Source organism: Arvicola amphibius, chromosome 14 (genome assembly GCF_903992535.2).
Source record: "Arvicola amphibius chromosome 14, mArvAmp1.2, whole genome shotgun sequence".
Lineage (NCBI taxonomy): Eukaryota > Metazoa > Chordata > Mammalia > Rodentia > Cricetidae > Arvicola > Arvicola amphibius.
Window position 1 is genome coordinate 7,054,748 of NC_052060.1, and position 22,311 is coordinate 7,077,058.

The 22,311-nt window shown below is 46.4% G+C and overlaps 2 protein-coding genes and 1 non-coding gene across 3 annotated transcripts; 1 reads left to right on the forward strand and 2 right to left on the reverse strand.

The window, feature by feature from the left end:
• Positions 1-3,534: 3,534 nt before the first annotated feature.
• Mrps21 (mitochondrial ribosomal protein S21) lies at positions 3,535-12,634 on the reverse strand. Its single transcript, XM_038312077.2, is given in 4 exon segments — positions 3,535-3,670; positions 3,672-3,819; positions 11,080-11,201; positions 12,479-12,634. Coding segments are annotated over 3 exon segments (264 nt in total). The 5' UTR covers positions 11,163-11,201; positions 12,479-12,634; the 3' UTR covers positions 3,535-3,637.
• LOC119801564 lies at positions 4,300-4,405 on the forward strand. Its single transcript, XR_005283246.1, has one exon. It is a non-coding gene; the product is annotated as a U6 spliceosomal RNA (small nuclear RNA).
• Positions 12,635-18,382: 5,748 nt separating the features above from the next.
• Positions 18,383-21,736, reverse strand: Ciart (circadian associated repressor of transcription). The gene is given in 10 exon segments (XM_038311340.1): positions 18,383-18,595; positions 18,597-18,971; positions 20,015-20,034; positions 20,037-20,070; positions 20,072-20,095; positions 20,097-20,125; positions 20,219-20,297; positions 20,593-20,688; positions 20,823-20,840; positions 20,842-21,736. Coding segments are annotated over 10 exon segments (1,137 nt in total). The 5' UTR covers positions 21,169-21,736; the 3' UTR covers positions 18,383-18,460.
• Positions 21,737-22,311: the final 575 nt, after the last annotated feature.

Sequence of the window (22,311 nt, forward strand, 5' to 3'; positions counted from 1 at the left end):
CTAGCTTTTAGCTGGGCACGGTGCCCCATGCCTGTACTAAGGGCTGGACAGGGACTGAGGTCGGCACATTACTTGAGCCCAGCCTGAACAATACAGCAAGAACCTCCCTCTTTAAGTCAGTCAACAAACTTTCCTTTAAATTTTATTTATATGCATTGATGTTTTTGGCCGCATGAGGGTATAGGGTCCCCTGGAACTGGACTTACAGACAGGTGTGGGCTGCCATGTGGATGCTGGGAATCGAACCTAGGTCCTCTGTAAGAACAGCTCACGCTCTAATTGCTGAACCAACTCTCCCGCCCCTAATAAACTTTTATATCGTGGAGGGGGGAGGAACTCCAAAAACACCTCATGCTACTGGAACATTCTAATTCCCATCTTTCTAGGAAATAACTGCATTTTCTGATGAGTTTACCACCAAGAAGATAACTTGTAATTTTAGTTCATGTTGGGGTTGGTAAGATCGCCATCAATTCTGGCAACCTGCTCATTTGATCCTCAGGACCCGTAAGGTGGAAGGAGAGAACCAAGTCTGAACATTGTCCTTTGACTTCCGACTGTGTGCTGTGTGCCATGATAACACACACAGAGTAAATAAATGTCTTATTTATTTATTTATTTATTTATTTATTTATTTATTGGTTTTTTCGAGACAGGGTTTCCCTGTAGTTTCTAGAGCCTGTCCTGGAACTAGCTCTTGTAGACCAGGCTGGCCTCGAACTCAGAGACCCGCCTGCCTCTGCCTCCTGAGTGCTGGGATTAAAGGCGTGCGCCACCACCACCCGGCTAAATGTCATTTTTAAAAGTTAATTTTTGGGCAGGCAGGCGGTGGTGATATATGCCTTCAATCTCAGCACTTAGAGACAGAGGCAGGCAGATTTCTAAGTTCCGGGCCAGTATGTTCTACAAAATATGTTCCAGGGACAGCCAAGGCTATACAGTGAGGCCCTGTCGCATTTTTTAGAAAAAGTTTTTGTTTGCAAACATGGAGTTGGATGCAGTGAGATTAGGTATGTAAAACCAATCTCAATTACATATTGAGATTGAGGTCAGTCTGGGCTACAAGGGATATTGAAACCCAACACCCCACTAACATAGTTAAATTTTCATTAATTTGAATGACTCAACAACCTACATTTAAAAACTACACTAAAATAAGAGCAGAAATTTATAAAACTCTTAGAAGACAGCAGGGTTAGTCTTCATTACACTAGACTTGGCAATGACTTCTTTTTTATATTTATTATGGATACAATATCCTGTCTGTGTGTATGCCTGCAGGTGAGAAGAGGGCACCAGATCTCATTATACAGATGGTTGTAAGCCACCGTGTGGTTGCTGGGAATCGAACTCAGGACCTTTGGAAGAGCAGGCAATGCTCTTAACTGCTGAGCCATCTCTCCAGCCAACAAGGAATTCTTGGTTATGACATCAAAGGCAACAAAGCAAAGTACTTCATGGATATGTTAACTTCTGTGCATTTGCCCCGGCATGGTAGCAGATGCCAGTAATCCCCGTCCTGGGGAGGTTGGAACAGGAGGATGGCAAGTTCCAAGCCAGTGGAGGCCACGTCACAACAAACAAGCATCAAAGGAAATGATCAACAGAATAAAAAGGCAGCCTGCAGAGTGGCTCATGCATCAGCCACTAGAGAAGGGAAAACCCTGTAGCATCAGCTGGGGAGGATAAGGCAGGTAGACTGCAAGTCTGCAGCCAGCTTGGGTTACCCTAAAACCCTAACTTAAAATAAAGTCAAGGCTAGAAATCTGAAACAATGCCTTTCACCACAAGGGGAACAAGGTCTACACACTAGCCCCTGAATTCTAACCCTTAAGTCCATGCCGAGAAGGCAGTGTCCCGGGGAGAGTAGGCAGCTAGACTTCCGCCTCTTCTCTGCCTTCTTCCACAGAGGCTGGGGTCAACTCCACAGACCATGAAGGTGCTCCAGTCAGGAGATGGCAGCAGAGAAGGAACAGAAGGCTGCTGTGGGGGAAGGTGCTAGTTGGAGACCCTCCAACTAGAGGCCCAGTGCACACAGGACAAAGGTTTGGCTAGCAGGGAATTAGAATTATCCACAGGCCCAGTAACAGGTTGCTGGACTTGACCTTCCAATTCGGCCCTACGTGCGCTGCACACTCCGATCCTGGACCACTGCACCTCTCCCTCTGAGCACGTCTACTCTTTCCTTACTGTGCATTACTGCATTGTCATCCACTAGTGCGCTGTGCGCGCGCCACCACACACACACACACACACACACACACACACACACACAGCACGCCCCACCCCCTCTTCTCTTAGCCCCTCTAGGAAGCGCAAGGACAGAAAACAGGAGTTAGCCTTCTTAGGTTTATTCTTTGGGATTCTTCCGCACTAGTTTAGTAGTTCTGTATTTTAGAATTTAGTGAGAATATATACATACTTCTCTACTCAAAGGGTGAAGGGTGTAGCTTAATAAATAGTCTCTTCTGCATTTCCCAGTGAGACTTGCTTTGGGCTCATAAAAATTGGGTAGGAAATGCAGTATATTTTTTACAGCTGGAACTTTTCCTTGCCTCTCCTAGATGCTGAAAAGGGGCTTTAAAATTCTAAAAGCATACCAATGTAGCTGGGTGTGTGGTGGCACACCATTGTCAATCCCCAGCACCGTGGAGGCAGAGGCAGATGGATCTAGGTTAGCCCTGGTCTACACAGTAAGATTCTATGTCAAAAATTCAAAAAACCAAACCAAAACCACAATTTTAACCAAGTGTACAACTCGGTAATATTAAAATACATTCACTTACTTAATCTGAAGAGTATTTGGCTTATGTGTATATCTATATACTGTGGGGGTCAGAAAAGAAACTCCCCCAGACTTTGTTGACTCCCCATGGGAACCCTATGGTGGGTGGGCTGGGATGGGTGAGGTGGGGGTGTGAGAAGAGATGGGAGGGATACTGTGGTTGGAATGTAAAATGAAATTTAAAAAAAGAAAAAGAAACTCCCTTGGAACTGGAGTTATAGTTGTGAGCCATCAGGTGGGTGTCAGGCAATTGAAGCCAGGGCCTCTGAAAGAGCAGCCAGTACTCTTAAAGAGCCAAGCCAGCTCTCCAGCCTCCACATTCACTAAAATTTTATTTCTATTCCCCGTGTATAAAGTCTTTTACACACTGAGAAACCCGCCTTAAAGACCAAAAAAAAAAAAAAAAAAGTGTTCCAAGTATGTGTACTACATCCACAAGGCCAGAAGGTGGCGAGAGAGCCCCCTGGAACTGTGAGGTACAGTGAGAAGCACCCAGGTGTTGGAACCAAAACAAGGTCCTCTTTGAAAAGAGCAGCAACCTGAACTGCTGAGTCATCTTTCCAACCCTAATATACATTTTTTAAAACAAATCTTTATAAACAGAAACTGTACTCATTACCTATAACTCCTGATCAGCCCCCCTCCTAGACTAGCAACCACCATTACTGCACCTATTCCATGTTTGGATTAGTTTTTTTTTCCTTTCAATAAAAGAAAGGGTCCATTGTGGATGAATGAGATGGCTTCTATATGTTCGGCCTTCTTGTTCACACGTGATCGAGTTTATTGTAGAGCAAGGTAACAGAGATTGGGTTGTGGGAAGAACAGCCAGACAACAGAACTAACGTGGCCTTAGCAGCCCAGCCATGGATCTGCCCGGTTCTTCCCTCATCAAGAAGTTAATCTTTCGAGCCATTTCCATGTTGTAGATCCTCCGGCATGTTTCATAGCTCTCCCGCTGGCGGCGGCGGCAGGGCTTCTCATAGAAACGCCGCCGCTTTATGACTTCAGTCAGCCCATCGGTAGTGAGGATTCTGTACAAAGACAGCAATGAAGGTCAGTCAGATCTGTGGCTCATCACTGTCCTTGCCCAGGGCCCTGCCCAACAGAAGCCAACAGACAAGAACAACGTGTGTGTGAAAAATTACAGTGGGAAGTGGTAACAACATAGTCCTGACGTCTTGCCAGATGCTCCAATAAGCACATGCGAGATAAATTTAAAAAGTTCTTTCTCTTGGGAGCTTATAGTACGTCATGCTCTCCGACTTTTGACTAGCACAACACACCTGAGCTACCTGGCAGCTTCCCACGGGAACACTGGTCCCTATGCACTGCGTTTTAACAACAGGAGCATTTCAGGAACTACACACAAAGCTGTGTATACGGAAGCAGAAGCAGGCAGATCTCTGTGAGCTGGAGGCCAATTAGGGCTACACAGGAAGACCTGTCTCAAAAAACCAAAACCAAAACATACCACAAATGGGTAAGTCATTCGTAATTAAAAAAAAAAAAAAGTTTGCTTCGGCAGCACGTATATACTATAATAGGAACGATACAGCGAAGATTAGCATGGCATGGTGCAAAGATGACACGCAAATTCGTGAAGCATTCCAGATTTAAAACAAACAATGAAGTGACTCCTATCCATCTTAGTGAGGAATGTGGCTCCTTCCTCTCTTGTATTAAGAATGTGGTGATGGTGCATCTGTCAGCCCAGGGCTTGGGAAGCTGATGCAAGAGGATCTCAAGTTTCAGATCAGCCTGGGCTACTTAGATCTTGCTTTAAAAGTAAAAATCAGTAAATAAATAAAAGGCATATAGCTCAGCAGTTAGAGCACTTGCTAAACTAGTATAAAATAAACCCAGGCAAAAATTTTTTTTGACACAATTGAAGTCTGAGCAATACTGGGGTCTACCTAAATATAGGCCCTCATCGTATCTAGTGATACAAATGGGAACATTATAATAGCCCCACCTGCCATTTCCCCCAGTAGCAGGCGCTCCAGTCACGTGACTCTGTAGACGGTTGTGAAGTGCTTGCGGAAGCTAGGGATCAACCCAGCTCTTTCTCAGGTCCACCCCACCTCACTTTTGTGGAGTGGTGGTTCCTAAATGTGTTTTTGAGACAGGATCTCTGATTGGCTCAAGGGCATCTAATGATTGGGCCAGATTTACGTAGACAATTGGGGGAGGAGAATGGATCTGGGTGAGGCTTCTTAACCAGGGGAAAGAGAAAATAGAAGCCAAGAAAGATGAGGTGCACAGAAGAAAGGAATCATCTCAATATCCAGGCATTTCTCTTTGCCTTAGTGCTGGAGACGAAACCAAGAGTATTTGTAGTGTGGTGGCACACACCTTTAATCCCACTTGGGAGGCCAAAGCAAGTGGATTGCTCTGAGTTCAAGGCCAGACTGACTTACATAGTGAGCTAAAAACTAGCCAGAACTACACAGTGAGACCTTGTCTCAAACAACCAACACAAAAAGAAAAAAATTTAAAAGCACCAGATTAGGCCGGAAAGATAGCTGAGCTCACACAAGACCTGAGTTCCATCCCAGAATCCATGTAAAAAGAATGGGCATGGGTGGTACCCACCTGTAATCCCCCGCACTGAAGGAGGGCAGACAGTTCAGCCCACTGAGACAGACCCAATTTCAAATGAGCAAGAAAAAAGGTGAACAGTGCCGGCGGTGGTGGTGGTGCACCTTTAATCCCAGCACTAGGGAGGCAGAGGCAGGTGGATCTTTGGATCTTTGAGTTGAGTTCGAGGCCAACCTGGTCTACAAGAGCTAGTTCCAGGACAGGCTCAAAGTTACAGAGAAACCCTGTCTCAAAATACCAAAAAAAAAAAAAAAGAAAAAGAAAAAATAAGGTGAATGGTGCTGGAGGAAGGTCTCTGATGTATCTTCTGGCCTCCAATACCAGCATGAGACTCACGGGAAAACACACATTACACTCACGCACGCACGCAGTAGAAGCACTTACTTAACTTTTTAATAGGCAAGGACATAGCTCACTTGGTAGAATGCCTGCCTGCCTGGTGTGAAAGGAGCCTGGTTTGCTCCCCGGTACCACGTAACCCAGTGTGGTGTCGCAACCTGAAGGCAGTTGTTCAAAGTTACACACCAGCCAGCCTAGGATACATGAGACCCTGTCTCAAAAAACCCTAAGACCTACCACATAAACAAAACCCAAAGGTTCAAGTAATACCGAAAGGGCTGTTGTGTAGTTAGTGGTAGAGGGCTTGCCGATCTTAAATGGAAGGCCCCTGGCTCGAGTTCCCAGTTCAGAGGCTGGGGACGTAGCTCAGTGGTAGCACCCGGGGAAGGTGTTACTAGTGCCGCTTCTGTTGCAAGGTAGTTCAAGGGCTAGCACACCAAAGACTGTGCTAGTGGTAAAACAGATCAGCTGGAGTTCTGGTCTGCCTGGCAACCTTACATGAAGGGAAACCAGCTGCCAGTTTTAGTAAAATTCAACTGATTATGTAAAGAGCTGTGCTGCTTACAAGGGAAAGCTGGGGGTGGCAGATTCACATGTCAGTGTAGCCAGCCTACGTCAACGGGCGTCTATTACCAGCAGGAACCCAGAAGCGGGCCCATCAGGAGGAAAGGGGTCAACCGGGCATGCTTCCAATGTGCTTGTCTTTCCTAGTTGGGGGCCAGCCAATCACACCACGGCTTCCCAGCAACCCCCACTCTCCACAGCCTCATCCAGGGCTCTGATGAGCCCGTTATATAACAGGCATTTTGCGGCAGTCTCCCAGGACAGCCACGCTCTTTTCCTTTATAAGGCTGGTTCCCTGTGCTCCCGACACAGCCTCTCTCACTTGCAAGCTACTGTAATCAGATCACCAAAATGAGTGACTTATTTTTTAAACCACAACCATCAGAAGCTGAGGAGAAGACTGGAGTGAGACAGGGTGTATAGAACGGTGACCCCAGAAGGAAGACATCAGAGAAGCGCCGAGGAGAGGAAAGGAAGCGAGGAAGCGTGAATGGTAGCTGGTCAGGAAACAGTGCACTGGCAAGGGAGGACCAGGCCCTCCAGGACCCCACTCGCACAGTGAGCTCACAGTACTTGCCTAGAACAGTTCACTAAGAGCAAAGTATTTGCCCACTTTGTCCCCCCTTAGACTAAATACAACTTATAAGACATTTCCTGTAACATTCCAAGACGTAAAAAAAAAGGATAGAAACACAGCTTTCTTCCACTTTGCAAATATATTTTTTTATACTAAAGTGCAGCTTTTTTGTTGTTTTTGAGACAGCATGCTAAATACCTCAGGCTGGCCTCTGAGGTAATACACAGCCAAGGACCTTGAACTCCTTACTGCCCTGCTGGGCACTCTTGTGCTGGCTGGGATTACAAACAAGAACCACCCTAACCAGTCTTTTAAAAGTCCTAGCTGGCCTAGTGCTCACTCTGTAGAACCAGGCTGGCTGAAACTCAGAGATCCACCTGCTTCTGCCTCCCGAGTGCTGGGATTAAAGTCCTGTGTCACCTTGCCAGGCAGCCAGTGCAGCTTCTGAAGAGTGACGGTGAACTGCCAATCCATCCCTGCACTGTTCCCAAGTCACGTTAAAGGGCTCAAAACCGCAGTGAGTCCAGGCCGTATCTCTTCTGCCACCTCTGTCTAACTCAAGTCTTCCTTTTCCATCGACTCTCCTTCCCGCCCTCCTTCCTTGTAGGTCTCACGTAGCCAGCTCGGCATCAAGCTTGCTGTGTAACCAAGGATAACTTGATCCTCCTGCTTCCCACTCTGAATGCCAGGGTTACAGACACAGGCCGCCATGCGGCATTTTCTACGTTACTGCTTATCCAAATGCCTTCTACCAAGTAAGCTATAGCCCCAGATACTATCTTTCTCTTTTTAGGTAATATAAATTGTCCCCCACCAACTTATAGCTTCCTTTGGTTTTAATAATTGAAGCAAGAAAAACATTATTTTATGAGACAGGGTTTGTGCAGCTCTTGCTGAGATCCTCCTGCCTCAGGCTCTCCAGAGCTGGAACTGCGAGTATAAGTCAACATTCTCAACTGCTTTTACTCTATTTTATTTTCTAAAGGAAACAGGTTTTTAGGCTGGGAAAACGGCTTAAAACTGGCAGCATGCTTCCTGGCATGTACGGACGGAGCCCTGGTTTCCATTCCAGAGCCTGTAGAGAAGGGGAGATTTGTGCGGAGGGGAGAGCACATGGCTGTAATCCCACTTAGGAGATGGTGGCAAGAGGACCAGGAACTTAAGGTTATTCTTGGTTAAATGATAAATTTGAAGCCAACATGGGCTACATAAGAATGTCCCAAAAAGAACAAGAACAGAGTCCTCAGAACAAGATCTGAAATAACACCAGGCCAGATAGTTTCTACACAGCATCTACTTTTTAAAATTATTTATTTATATTTGTGTATGAGGGCTTTGCATGTACACCTGCATGCCAGAAGAGGGCACTATATCTCATCATAGATGGTTGTGAGCCATCATGTTGTTGCTAGGAATTGGAGCTCTGGAAGAGCAGCCAGTGCTCTTAACCACTGAAGTCCATCTGTCCAGCCCCCACAGCATCTACTTTTAAGATTTTTATTTATTATTTTATGTGTGAAAGGGTTTTCCTTATTTTCCTTTATTTATGTGTGTGCAAGGGTGTGTGCCCGGCACCAACAGAGGTCGAAAGATGGTGTCAGATCCCAGGAGCCAGAGTTACAGACAGTTGTGGGCCAGTATATGGGTGCTGAGAATTGAACCAGGAAGGATGGCATTTTATCATATTTATTTAGCATGTGTTATGCACATGCTAGAGGATTAGTGGAGGTCAGAAGGTAATTTCCAAGAGTCAGTTCTCCCATTCCATTATCCACATAGTGGGGATCAAATTCACGTTCGGGTCATCCCCAGGATTGGCCTCAAATTGCAATACAGCCAAGGCCAACCTTGAACTTCTGATCCTCCACCACCACTTTCTAACTGCAGGAATTCTAAGGGGTGTCGACACAACCCAGTTTAAGAAGCCTCACGCACGCCAGGCAAGGCAAAGCGGCTGTGCCAACTCAAGCTCAGTCCCAAGATTACAATCCAGTTCCAGGGGAGTCCACACCTCCTCTGGGGGCACCCGAACACACATGGCATAGATATACATACACGTAAATAAAAAATAAAATAAAATTGGTTTTGTTTTATTTTTTGAGAGACAGCCCTGGTTGTCCTGGAACTCACCATGTAAACCACGCTGGCCTTGAACTCAGAGATCAAGTGCTGGGATTAAAGAAAAATAAATCTTAAACAAGCAAACCCCTAGTAATGATTAAATAAGACTGTGACCTGATGTCAAAGAAGACATGATCACCTTCAGGCAGGGGATGATAAGAATTTTATTTCTCATGTTTGCTTTATAATTTGAAAGTAGAAACGAGGAACACATTCCATTACACAGAACGGACAGAGACAGGAAATGCTGCTGGAAATGAGCAGTAGGTGAAGCGGAGCAGGACTTGGATGCTGGGTACTGCCAGCTGCAAAACTCTCTCCAAAGCCATCTTCATGTTAAAAGGAAGACAAGTATGGCGGGCAACCCACCCGGCACTGGAGGCAGAGTGGGTGGGTCTCGGGGAGCTCGGGGCCAGCCTCATCTACTCAGCAGTTCCAGAGACACACACACACACACACACACACACACACACACAAATTCCACTCACCCCCCAAAAATCAAACGATAACACAGCAAAGAAACAGCTGGAAAGATGGCTCCCTGGCTTCCAGCACCTTCGTCAATGCTCACAACTTTCTGACTCTCAGGCTCCAGGGGGAACTAATGCTTCTGGCCTCCAACAGTGCCTGTACTCAACTGCACATACCCACATACATATACATAATTAAAAATAAATAAAAACTGCAAATAAGGCATGCAAGACGAGGGAAGCCTAAAAGAATAGAGTAGCATGGCACCATTAGGTGGCACACGCCTTTAATCCCAGCATCAGGGAGGCAGAGGCAGGTGGATTTCTGTTTGAGGCTAGCCTGGTCTACAGAGTGAGTTCCAGGACAGCCAGAGATACATAGAGAAACCCTGTCTCAAAAAACCAAAATGACAAAACTATCTATCCAATAGTCTAGTGTTCAAATACATTTCCAGGGAGCCCTTCCTCTCCAGGTATGACTTAAAAAAAAAAAAAAAGACTTATTTATTTATTATATATAGTGTTCTGTCTGCATGTATGCCCGCGGGCCAGAAGAGGGCACCAAATCTTGTTATAAATGGTTTATGTGTCATCATGTGGTTGCTGGGAGTTGAACTCAGAACCTCTGGAAGAGTAGTCAGTGCTCTTAAGTCTGAGTCATCTCTCCAGTCCCAGGTATGACATTTTTAAGTGTAGGTGTGTGTGTGTGTGTATGTATATATATATATGTTTATGTAACCTGTGTGGGTACCTGCAGAAGGCAGAAGAGAGTATCAGATCCCTGACATCAGTTGTGGGTGCTAGGAACTGAACTCGGGCCCTCTCAAAGAGCAGCAAGCACTCCCTGCCAAGGAACCATCTCCCCAGCCTCTATCAAGCACTCCCTGCCATGGGGACATCTCCCCAGCCCCTACCTATATATTTTCGCTTATGCTGTAACTTTCCCTTGAACCTGTGATGCCTTCTCATCTTGACTGGTTTCTCCAAGAACCAAACCAGAACTCACCTTTTCTAACTGGGCACGAAAGTGGCATGGACAAGTCTCAGGACTTGAAGATAAAGGCAGGAGGATCAGGAGTCAAGGTTACCCTGAGCTATACTATAGTCCATTCTAGGCCAGCCTGAGCTACATGAGATGAACAAAATTACAAAGGAATTAAAGGAATTTATCTTTTCCAGTAGCCCTATTCCACAGAAACTCTCTCAGCTAGTTTTCATGCTCTGTGCCTCTTCTCCTAGTTTTTTTTTTGTTTTTGTTTTTGTTTTTAGATGCGGAGAGGTCAGCTGAGACAGAGTCTAGTCGATGTAGCCAAAATTCTTCCTGTCTTCATCTCCCAGGGGCTAAGATTACAGATGTGCACAAGCAGGCACAGACATAGGGGCTCTTTCCAAAACCTCGAGGAGAATTCAGGTTCATCAAGGAATGATGACTCCTTGCTGGAAAAGCTCCACCAAGTTTGATTTGGGGAAGATTTCCATTTTCACACTAAGAAATTGCAGAGCTAACAAGCGTCCAAAATCATAACACTGGGCTGGGACCAGCCTGGGAACAATTTATGATAGGATAAGATGGGTAAAGGATAATCCTACTTTTCCACAAGCAAAACTCTGATTCTTTTTACCTGTTCAGGGTCCTGTATGCACCTTCCACGTTCCCCTCCTGAACCATCACAGTCCTGGCAATGAACTTCAGGTGTTTAGCCATGGCCTTGCTTTCAAATCTTCATTCTTCAGGGCCTACAGGCTGGACAAGGAGCACGGAAACAGGAAAACAAGAAAATCAGTAAGAAAATGAAGCCCAACAGAGTCACACACTGCCATAGGCAGTTTTATTCGCTCTAGAGATAAAACCTTCTCAGGTACCCATGGAAACAGGTTGGAGGAATTTTTCTCATCTTAGAAATCTGGAGTCGCCGGGCGGTGGTGTCACAGGCCTTTAATCCCAGCACTCGGGAGGCAGAGGCAGGTGGATCTCTGAGTTCGAGGCCAGCCTGGTCTACAAGAGCTAGTTCCAGGACAGGCTCTAGAGACTACAGGGAAACCCTGTCTCAAATCTGGAGTCCTCTTGACGCATAGGCATACATGCAGATAGAACACTGTATACGTAATAAATAAATAAATCTTGGGCTGGAGAGATGGCTCAGAGGTTAAGAGCACTGACTGCTCTTCCAGAGGTCCTGAGTTCAATTCCCAGCAACCACATGGTGGCTCACAACCATCTGTAATGAGATCTGGTGCCCTCTTCTGGCCTGCAAGTATACATGCAAGCAGAACACTGTATATGTAATAAATAAATAAATCTTTTAAAAAAAAATCTTAAAAAAAAAAACAACTAAGTATAAGTAGGTCTGGAGAGATGGCTCAGTGGTTAATAAGACCCAGGTTTGATTCCTAGCACCCATATGGTAGCTCACCACCATCTGTAACTCCAGGCCAGAGGATACAATGTCCTCTTCTGGCTTCTGTGGTGCACACACATACATTCGAGCAAAACATGCATACGCAAAAAATATTTTAAAAACTTTTTAAGAAAGAAAAAGTACAAGCGAATTGTTATCAATATCCGTCTTCTCACTGCTCAGCGATATGGCTCAGCAAGTAAAGGCACTTGCAGCCAAGATTGACGACCTGAGTTCGAGCCTTGGACCTATACGGAAGGAGAGGACCAGCTCCTGCAAGTTGTTCTGACTTTCTCACCATCACCCCCCCCCCGCCACACAAACAAATAAGTAAACAAATAAAGGTAATTTTAAAAGCGAGGGGGGGTGAGGGTGGAGGTGCACACATTAATTCCCAGCCTTCGGGAGGCAGAGGCAGGCGGATCTCCGTGAGTTCGAGGACAGTCTTGTCTACATAGCATATGCCAGGACTACATAAATGCTGTCTCAAAACTTGAAAAACGAGGTTTTCGCTGCACGTTGGAAATGAGTCTTGGTCCGTCACTAGTGACCAGGCCGCCACGCGAAATTCTGCCCTCCCGCCACACCCGCTTTGCTCGAAGTCCCGCCGCGAGCTCCTTACCTGCGGCCGTAGCACTCGGACTCCAGGACTCTCCGGAGCGGAAGCGGAAGCTACGGAATCCCCGCGGCGGGAGGAAGCGGTGCCGAAGAACGCAGTCGGTTGCGGAAACCGTGCTTACGACCTGTCCTTGCAAAGGTTCGCTGCTTCTGAGCGCAGGCGCAGGACTCGACATCTGGCAAAGTCAAAGAAACAGCGTCCTCGCTCTCCTGTGGAGCCGGGGTCCTCGGGTCAGACCGATCCGTAGCTCTAATTCCGCTAAACCTTTACTAGATCTGAGCGGTTTCGTTTCCTGGATGGGAGATGGGATGCGTCCTCAGAATGTTTTCTATTTTAAAAGGACAGCTCTGCTCACCCGGTGAAGAACAGATTCACACCCTTCATCTGCCTAAAAGTTAAGGAAAAGAAATTACACAGTGAGCTTCCCGTTTCATCATCTACGTAAGCCACTTCACTAAATCAAGTGGAATCACGAAAGAAAGAAATGGGAAACGCCTGGAGGATTTAAAATCAAACTGTTTGTTTGTTTGTTTTTGTTTGCTTGTTTGTTTTTAAATTCCAACGTAGTCATTTGTTGCCTAGTAAGACCTGGTAGAAACATCTCCATTTCTTTCACACTGTCTTGACAACCTTGTGTGTATGCTGTCCCCACATATCCATGTACGCTTATTTACATGAGTTCAGAAGTAATGAGTGCGGGAAAACTTCCCCACAACACACACAGATGCGTCCTCATCAGTTATTTGTTTAAAAGATTTGTTTTTATTTTATGTGTGTATATATGTGTGCCTGAGTGTATGTACATGCGCCATGTGCCTTAGGAACCTGAAAGATAGGAGCGGTGTTGGATCTCTGGAGCTGGAGTTGTGAGCTGCCATGTGGATGCTGGGAACTGAATTCAGGTCCGCTGCAAGAGAAATAAATGTTCTTAACCCCTGGGCCGTCTATACAGAGCGTCATCAGTTAGCAGGTACTCGCACCAATCTTCAGCCCAGTCCAGAGTACCAAAGTGAAGCTAGACTCTGGGACACTCTTAAGCTGGTCCACAAACTTCTACTGAAATATCTAGCCTCTGCCAGGCACTGTTGCTGCTATTCCAGTGTCTCTTGTATTACTGAAAGACAATAAGTAGACACAAATTTAGGCCGGGTAGCATATAATAAGGGCAAAATTAATTATATGAACAGCCACATAATACTGTGGACAGAGTTTTAATTTCTGTTCAGTTTCTGAGAGCCGTCAGGTGTATGTAGGACTTTGAACAAGTTATTCAACTAGGCGTCTGCACTTTTTTGTATTAATAAAATATTGGAATATTATCCCGTTTATTTGCTGATTGTGTATGACTAGTTTGGGCTACAGCGGTAGAGCTGGATAGACGAAATGGGGCTATGTGACCTACAAATATTTACGATCTGGATCTGTGAGACACAAATTCTCAATCTGCTTCCTTATTTGTAAAACAACTCATAAAACTTGTGTGAATCGAATGGGATAAGATGCAAAGGTACTTTGTGATTTTTTTGTTTTAAGGTTTATTTTATTATTACATGTATACAAGTGTTTTGCCTACATGTGTATACATGTGTACTGCGTATGTGTCTGGTGCTCATGGAGGTCAGAGCAGGGCATTGCATCCCTTGGGTCTGAGTTACCATGTATGTGTAGGGAATTGAACCTGGATTTTCTGCAAGAGCAGCAAGTGCTCTTAACTGCTGAGCCAACTTTCCCATCCCTTTGTTAATTTTTTTCTTTTCTGTTGGATTAAAAAATTTTTAATGTGTATGGGTGTTTTGTCTGCATATATGCCTGGTGTCTAGGGAGGCCAGAAGAAGGCCTCAGATTCCCTGGACCTGGATTTACAGATAGTATGAGCCACCGTATGGGTGCTGGGAATCTAACCTGGGTCCTCGGGAAGCACCGTCGGTACTGTTAACCTCTGAGCCTTCTGCCCAACCTTAGTGCTCCCAAATTTTAAGCCTAGTTATCTGGAAAAATGTTGATAAAGTTAATCCTGTGTACTCAGCCTCAAACACAGGCTTGAGTCACAGCACATGGAGGTCAGAGAACAACTCGCCAAAATCGTTCTCTCCTTCCACCAGGTAGGTCCCATGGCTTGAACTCAGGTCATCAGGCTTTGGTGGTAACAGGGGCCTTTACTCACTGAGCTGTCTGACCAGGCCTTTTATTTTTAAAGACTGGTGTGCGTGTGCTTGCATGCCCATGTGTGAATGCACGTGCAGGTATATGTACAGGCGCATGTTCCTGTGCGTGTGATTCCAGAGGAGGCCCTTAGATTCCTCAGGGCTATAGAGGTATTTGTGAGGTGGCTATGCCTGGCTTATCAGCTAGTTTCCGGGATGCCAGCTCTAGTCCTCGTGATTAGTACCACTGCTCTTGGCAGCCTAGCCATCTCTCCAGGGTTCCACACTTGTTTTTAAAACAGTCTAAGCTGGTCTGGGAGAAGATGTGGGTGGACCTGAGGATGACCTTCAACTTTTGATCCTCCTGAGAGCTGAGCTCACATTGCCACCGTACCCAGTTTTATAGGGTGCTAGGGAGTGTACCCATGGCTTTGTGCATACTTAGCAAGCACTTTATAGAACTACCTCCCCAGCCATAAAGTGCTAAAATTTTAAACAAGTTTTTTGTTTGTTTTTTTCAAGACAGGGTTTCTCTGTGTAGCCCTGGCTGTCCTAAAACTCATAATGTAGACCAGGCCGGCCTCAGATTCAGAGATCTGCTGCCTGTGCCTCTCCCTCCTGAGTGCTGGGTTCAAAGGCCTGTACCAATGTCGCTACCACCACCCAAGCTACAAATTTTTAGTTAACTAAAAAATTTTAGATTTACTTTATGTGTTTAGCCTGCACGTATGTTCTTCATAGGCATGCCTGGTGCCAAAGGAGATCAGAAGAGAGCATCAGATGCCCTGCCACTGGAATTACAAAGGGTTGTGAGCCACCATGTGGGTGCTGGAAACTAAACACTGGTCTTCTGCAAGAGTGCTCTTAATTGCTGAGCAATCGCTCTGGCTCTCAATAGTTCAAAAAGAACAATAAAATATTCCTGTAATGTGTATATATGTGCCTACATGGGTATGTGCTTATTCAGAGACCAGTGAACAACTTGTGGGAGTTGGTTCTCTCCTACCGTGTGAAATCCAAGTATCAAACTCAGTAAGGCTTGTGTACAAGGGTCTTCTTTTTTGTTTATTATGTATACAGTGTTCTGTCTGCATCCAGAAGAGGGCACCAGATCCCATTATAGACAGTTGTGAACCACCATGTAGTTGTTGGAAATTAAACTCGGGACCTCTGGAAGAACAGTCAGTACCTTAACCTCTGAGCCATCTCTCCAGCCCCTGCCTACAAGGGTCTTTAGATAAAGGCCATGAGCCATGTTACCGGTCCCTTCAGTAATTTCTGTATAAGCAGTATATGACTAAAACTCCCCAGCAAAAAACACATGCATTCAGTGTGCCTTCTTAGGACAAACATTAGAGCAGGAAATGAAGATTTAGCATTTGTGTAATTTAAGGAAACAATAAAAGCAATAAAAAACACAAAGTTAACATGTCTGGCTGTACATAGAGAAAAGCCAAGACTGTCACCACAGAGAACACCCACACTCTGGGGTAGGTGGAACTGGAACCATTAAGAAACCTGGAAAGAGCTGCCAGCTGGGTAAGAGGAGCGCGGGACTGTGTCTAAGATGGAAGTAGGAAGGGCTCAGAGGCAGCTCTGCCAGGTGACTGAGTGTGCAGCCTTTGCAAAGGTGCCTGGGTTTCACTGCTGATTAGGGGAAGGTGAATGTAAAACACTGGAAATCTCATTTTGTTGGCTCCTTAGTTACTTTGGAAAGCGTAACAAAATCAAAGTAATGTAAGCCGACTGGACTGCCGGCAGCTAACTGCTGTGGTGAGGAGGAACTATGGAGTGTACTGGGGTGGTGGCTTGTGGTAGAGCACTTGCCTAGCGTGCACAGGGACCAAAGTTCAGTCCCAAATGCTGAGTGGAAGTGGGACTGGGGAAGGACTGGAGAGCAAAGAAGAGGAAGAGGATGGGTAGGCTCAAGCAGGCTTTTCAGTAAGGCTAATGACCCATGACACCAGGAAGTAATTATAAATTACCAAAGTTTCACAAATAGAAAACCTAAGGGGCTGGAAAGAGAGATGGCTCAGCGGTAAGAGCACTTGCTGTTCTTGCAGAGAATCTGAGATCAGTCCCAGCACCTACATGGTGACCCACAAACATCTGTAATTCCAGTTGTAGAGGATCCAATGCCTTCTGACCTTCTTGGGCACCAGGCATGCACATGGTATATCTACATCATATGTGCAGGCAAATAATCATACACATTAAATAAAATAAATCTTAAAAAATCAAACAAGGAGCCGGAATGATGGCTCAACATTGAGAACACTGGCTGCTCTTCCAGAGGACCTGAGTTCAATTCCAACACCCACTTGGCAGCTCAAAACTGTCTGTGGCTCTAGTTCTGGGAATCCGACACCCTCACACAGATATACATGCAGGAAAAACACCAATGCACATGAAAATAAGTAAATTTAAAATAAATAAAATGAATCAGGCATGATGGCTCATGCCTCCTTTAACCCCAGCACTCAGGAGGCAGAGGGAGAGGCAGGCCTGGTCTGTGTAGCAAGTTTTAGGCCAATCAGGGCTACATAGTGAAACCCTGTCGCTCTCTCTCTCTCTCTCTCTCTCTCTCTCTCTCTCTCTCTATATATATATATATATATATATATATATATATATATATATATAGGCAGTGGTGGCGCACACCTTTAATCCCAGCACTCAGGAGGCAGAGGCAGGTAGATCTCCGTGAATTCGAGGCCAGCCTGCTCTACAAGAGCTAGTTCTAGAACAGCTAGGACTGTTACACAGAGAAACCCTGTCTCGAAAAACATATATATTTTCTCCATCAAAGTCACAAATGGAGCTAAGAGTGGTATTTCACAGCTCTAATTCCTGGGACACAAGGATAACTTTGATTTCTAGGCCAACCTGAGCTACACAAATAATAATTTGCCTTAGAAGGAGGTCATATTTTCTGAAATAAAGGGAGGCAATTTATTTACCAGCAATGGGAAAAGCTGTCTGACTAGTGAGAAGCATGCTGAGCAGCTGAGAAGCAGTGACTAAGGTGACAGAATTATCTGATGCACTGGAAAGGCCAAGGATGAGAGAGGAAATGGTTTTGGTAGAAACTGGGACAAATCAGAACGAAAGAAGACACGAGCAGGCTACCACGCCATCCATTCATGGGCTTTGCTCAGTAACACTGGGTAGCTTTCCTTGGCCTAGCATGCCTTTGGCAGTTACAGCTGTTTGAGTCAGGCTATGTATGGCCCAGTCTGAGTCCCCCTATTCTGACCTCAACAATTCTAGGGCACTATGCCCTCTTCAAAATCCTAGTGGCTGTTTTGGCTTTCACTCTTCTGCAGGCAGCAGAAGGTTACATACATGCATTTACCCCCAAGCATCAACAGCTCCCATCAAAGCAGAGCTGCCCCAAAGCAGAAGAACCTGCTTGTCTAGCCAGCTGGGAGAGACAAAGAGAAAGGTACTAGCTCCTGAGTGTGAACAGAAAAAAATAACAACAAACCCACCTCAACTCTGGACCTCTAAGTGTGCCAAGGATGTTTCCGAGGGAAGCAGCAGCCACAGTGTCCCTCACAGCTTTGGTATTATCGCACCCAGACTCTACCTTTGGAGCCTGTATTCACAAACACTCCCATCTTCTTTCAGAAGCCCAGTGGGTAAGATTTAAGGTATTCAAGGCTGAAAGTTTTCAATTTACCACAGTCAGCAAGTGTTTAGGTAAAAAAATGTCTTTAATCAGAAAGGATTTATTTTTCCTCACCACAAATACATTAAAAGTAAAAAAAAAAAAAATACACATAACATAATATTTACACAAATGGGAAATCAGAGGATGTTGTAAAGCCTGAGCCAGGGGCTAAGGACCAGGGGCACCGGCAGGATGGCTGGTCAGCTGTGGCTCTAGGTGTCCTGTAGCTGTCTCTCTGACTGTGGCAGGGAGAGCAGGGGCACAGAGGGTGCAGCTCCGGTCTGATGGCAACGTTACTGGCAAAACTGTGGCAACAAGGCCCCTCTCCAGATGGTTTCTTCAGATCACCAGGGCTGACAGGAGACAGTGCAGCTGGTGGGATCGGAGTGCCGGGGGCAGAGTGGGTGAAGGGTTCTCCTGTCTTCTGGAGCACAAGGATGACACCAATGCTGGCTGCAGTGCCTTGGGAACTGTGGCTGGAGGCGGAGCCTTGGGGACTGAGGGGAGGGTTACAAATTGGAGTGCTATGACTCCAGGTGAGGTTCATAGCTGGCCACTCTGTCAGATGCCAGGGCTGCTTTGGTTTCAACACTACATGTCCATACTGTGTTTGGCCCAGCTTCTCCATGAGAGGTGCAGGAGAGGAGGCAGCTGAGTCACTGTGGGGGCTTGGAAAGTCCTGGACAGTAGGGACAGAAGGAAACAACCAATAGTTAAGAAAGCTGTACAGATTAGCTCCACTTAGCCTGGACCTTTGCTGTCCGTGAGAACGCATTGTGCAGTGCAAACACACATTGTTTTGTGCAACAGATGTGTTCTTGCCAGGTGATGATTAAGTAAAAATTTTAGCAATCACGTAATGCTTCCATTTATCCAACCAACAGCTGATAGGCGGCTCTGCAACACATAACGACTCTAACACGAGAAACGGATGAGATAAAACAGCCAGTTCTCACTAGCTACACAGTGATTCCCCTTTAGTTTCTTTAAAGGTTTTTTTCCCCTGTGGTGTTAAGAGGATCAAACCTAGACCTGCTATATGGCTGGAGAACACTAATAAATCACACCCCAGCCAGAGAAGTGTAAGCGAATTAACGTCCTGATTTCTGAGTTGAAGATCCTCATTTTCCATGTTTAGTTCTCCATGAGGCATATCCTGTTACTTTTCAATTATTTTCACATCATTAAAAAGTATGGTTGACTTAGTTGGATATGTTGGCAATTGCTTTTAATCCAAGTACTTGGGAGGCAGAGGCAAGTGGATTTCTGTGAGTTCCAGGACAGCCAGAGCTACACAGAAAAACCATGTCTTGAAAAAAAAAACAAAAGCAAACAAACAAACAAACAACAAACAAGAAACCCACTATTATAGAAGCCTAAGGTTTGACCTACGATATTTGACAGGAGTCAAAAGGTGGAGAGGGTAAGGGTTAGAGGGCTGCCGGAAGGATTTGTTAGAGGAAAACTGAGGTGTCTTCCTGTGAGAGTCATTTGTGTCTTCAGAAAGCAGATAAGCTGCAACAGAGATCCAACATCTAAGCTAAATATAAAAAGTACAGGAATGCCACAAAGTTGGGCATTCCTTTCCCTGAAAAAACCAAAAACCAAAAAAAATACCACCAACAATAAAACCTAAGGAAAATAGGAAGAGGAAACAATTTCCCATACACAGTCCATTTCTTGATTTTTCTCCCCATCTCTTCCTAGTTTTGAGGTTCTTACCTTGTTTATCTGATTCCTGCTCCTCCTAACGATGACTTCTGGGCAGCTATATGAGGAGAACCAAGTCTTTAACATCCCTTCCCACTTGCAGCAAAGTTCCTAGGTAACGTTCTCGTGGAAAAATGTAATTTAAAGATGAAAAAGAGACATGCAGAATTGTACAAGGCCTCCCCCAAGGAGATACTGAGGAAGGAAGAAAGAAACAGGGAGACTTACCCATCTGAGGCTTCCGTAAAACACCCACTATACGTTGGATCCGGTCCATGGCCACACTCTGCTGAAGCTACTCAATCCTAGGGTGAAGGAGAAGGTGGTCAGAGGGGTGGAATGTAGCTCGGTGGCAAAGGGCTTGGTCTAGTGTACACAAGGCACTAGGTTCATGCCCTAGCAGGAGAGAAAGCAGAGGTGAGGACCTGAGGTAGATGTAAAGACAGAGAGTAGATGGGGGTTAAAATCGATTCACCCCGAAGAAATCAAGTTGCAGATGCAAACAGGGAATAGCCCAGATCCAAAGAAGAGATTTAAGAATCGTACATTTCACACAGAGAAGGACATTACTATCCCCCGGCCCCAGAAACATAATCAATCAGCTTATTACCTCTGTCGAAGCGGCCCATTTTTAGTCCGTTCAGTAGATCTGTGAGGGGCCGTATGAACCCTTGGAGTTCTTTACACTGTAGGAAAACAGCAAAAAGACAGCAGGGATTTTTCTGCTGTCACGTATCTGGCGGCCAATACCATCCCCTCAGGGTCCTTACCAACCAGTTAGGTGCTTGACGCTGAACTACAGTCTCCTGCTTTCTTTTACCTTTTGAGCAAACAGCAGGGTCTCCCTCTGTGATACATCCCTGGGTGTGTAGACTGGTCTCCAGTTCCCCGTCTCTTGATCTTTTGACCCTAGATCCTCGCTGTTCCGGATGAGATGCTGTATGCTGGTTACCAGAAACCCTGGGTCGATGTCTGCAGCGGATAGGACCCGGACTGGGCTGGGCACCTCCCCTTTGCCCAACAGCTTCTGGCGTGAGCCCATGGGTGCTCTTGCCTTCCCTCTCATTATCAGAGGGGAAGCTAAAGTCACTGTTCACAGGGGATGTGGAAAATGACGAGGAGAGTGAGGAGGAGGAACAAGAAGAAACGCTAGATGGAGATTCCATAGGTCCAAGAGCAGAGGCTGAACAGCGAGCGGCTCCTGTAGTACCAAAGCTCAGAGCCCGCAACTGAAAAGCAAAGCGAGGGCCTCTGAAATCAGAGTCAAAGGATTAGGAAAGGGTCTGGGAGACTGGGGCGTTCTCAACAGAAACCAGAAAAAAAAACTTGCTTTTCCACCCCCATTCAAAATCCAGACCGCCGGCCCACGGCTCTTGACCCCACACAGCCTTTCTTCCTTTGGGTTCAGAGTGAATACCCGACTTTACACCTTCCCCTCCGTCTGCTGTTCTGGGCTGTTCCCTTCCAGACCTCATAGTGAGCTTATCGACCTAAAAAGCCACCCGCTAGTGGCTCGTCTGCGCACCAAAACCCACCTAAGGTCCCTATGGGGACCGTCCCCATGGACACCCGTCTCCGTAGCTTTCGCATCCCTCACCGTCAGGTGCCCTGCGGCTGGTCAGCCTACGGTCGCACATTTCAGGTGATGCAATTCCTCCCAACACCCAGATCTGCGGTCTCACAAGCCCACTCCCTCCGTCCGGGTCAGTCTTCCGGAGCGCTCCGCTCTGGTCCGCTCACCTGGGTCTGCCGGCTCAGCCCTACTCGGGCTCGGCACCCCGCTCCTTCCTCCGCCGTCTGCGCCGGTCTAGCCGACCCACCTCCGCCTCACTGTGTGGGTCCCGCCCCTTCCCCCTCCCAGACACGTGCGGCTCTGCACGTGCCTCCCCCTGCGTACACAGACCTCGTGCTCTCATTGGACAGCTTGCCGGCAACATGTGACTCGAGATACAGACACTCACAGCCCATTTGCTACCGCACGCGGGGGCTCGGCCAATAGAGAAGCAGCCAAGTGGTGATTGGCTGGAAGGGAAGCAGTCGATGCTCCACCCGTACATGCGGCTCCTCCGGTGATAAAAAGGAGGATGGAAAAAAAGTGAAAATGAAGCAAGGGGCGGAAAAGGGTGGAGCTCGTAGCCTTAAATAGGACGGGGCGCTGCGCGGGAGACTGCGCGGTTGGAGTGTGCAGAGCGAGACCATGCTACGGAGGCGGTGCCTCGGGACGTGGGCCCCTCCGAGCACCTCCGCGCACGGGCGCAGCACGTGGGAGCCCTCAGCAGCTCGTGTCCGCAACGTGTGTGACAACGGAC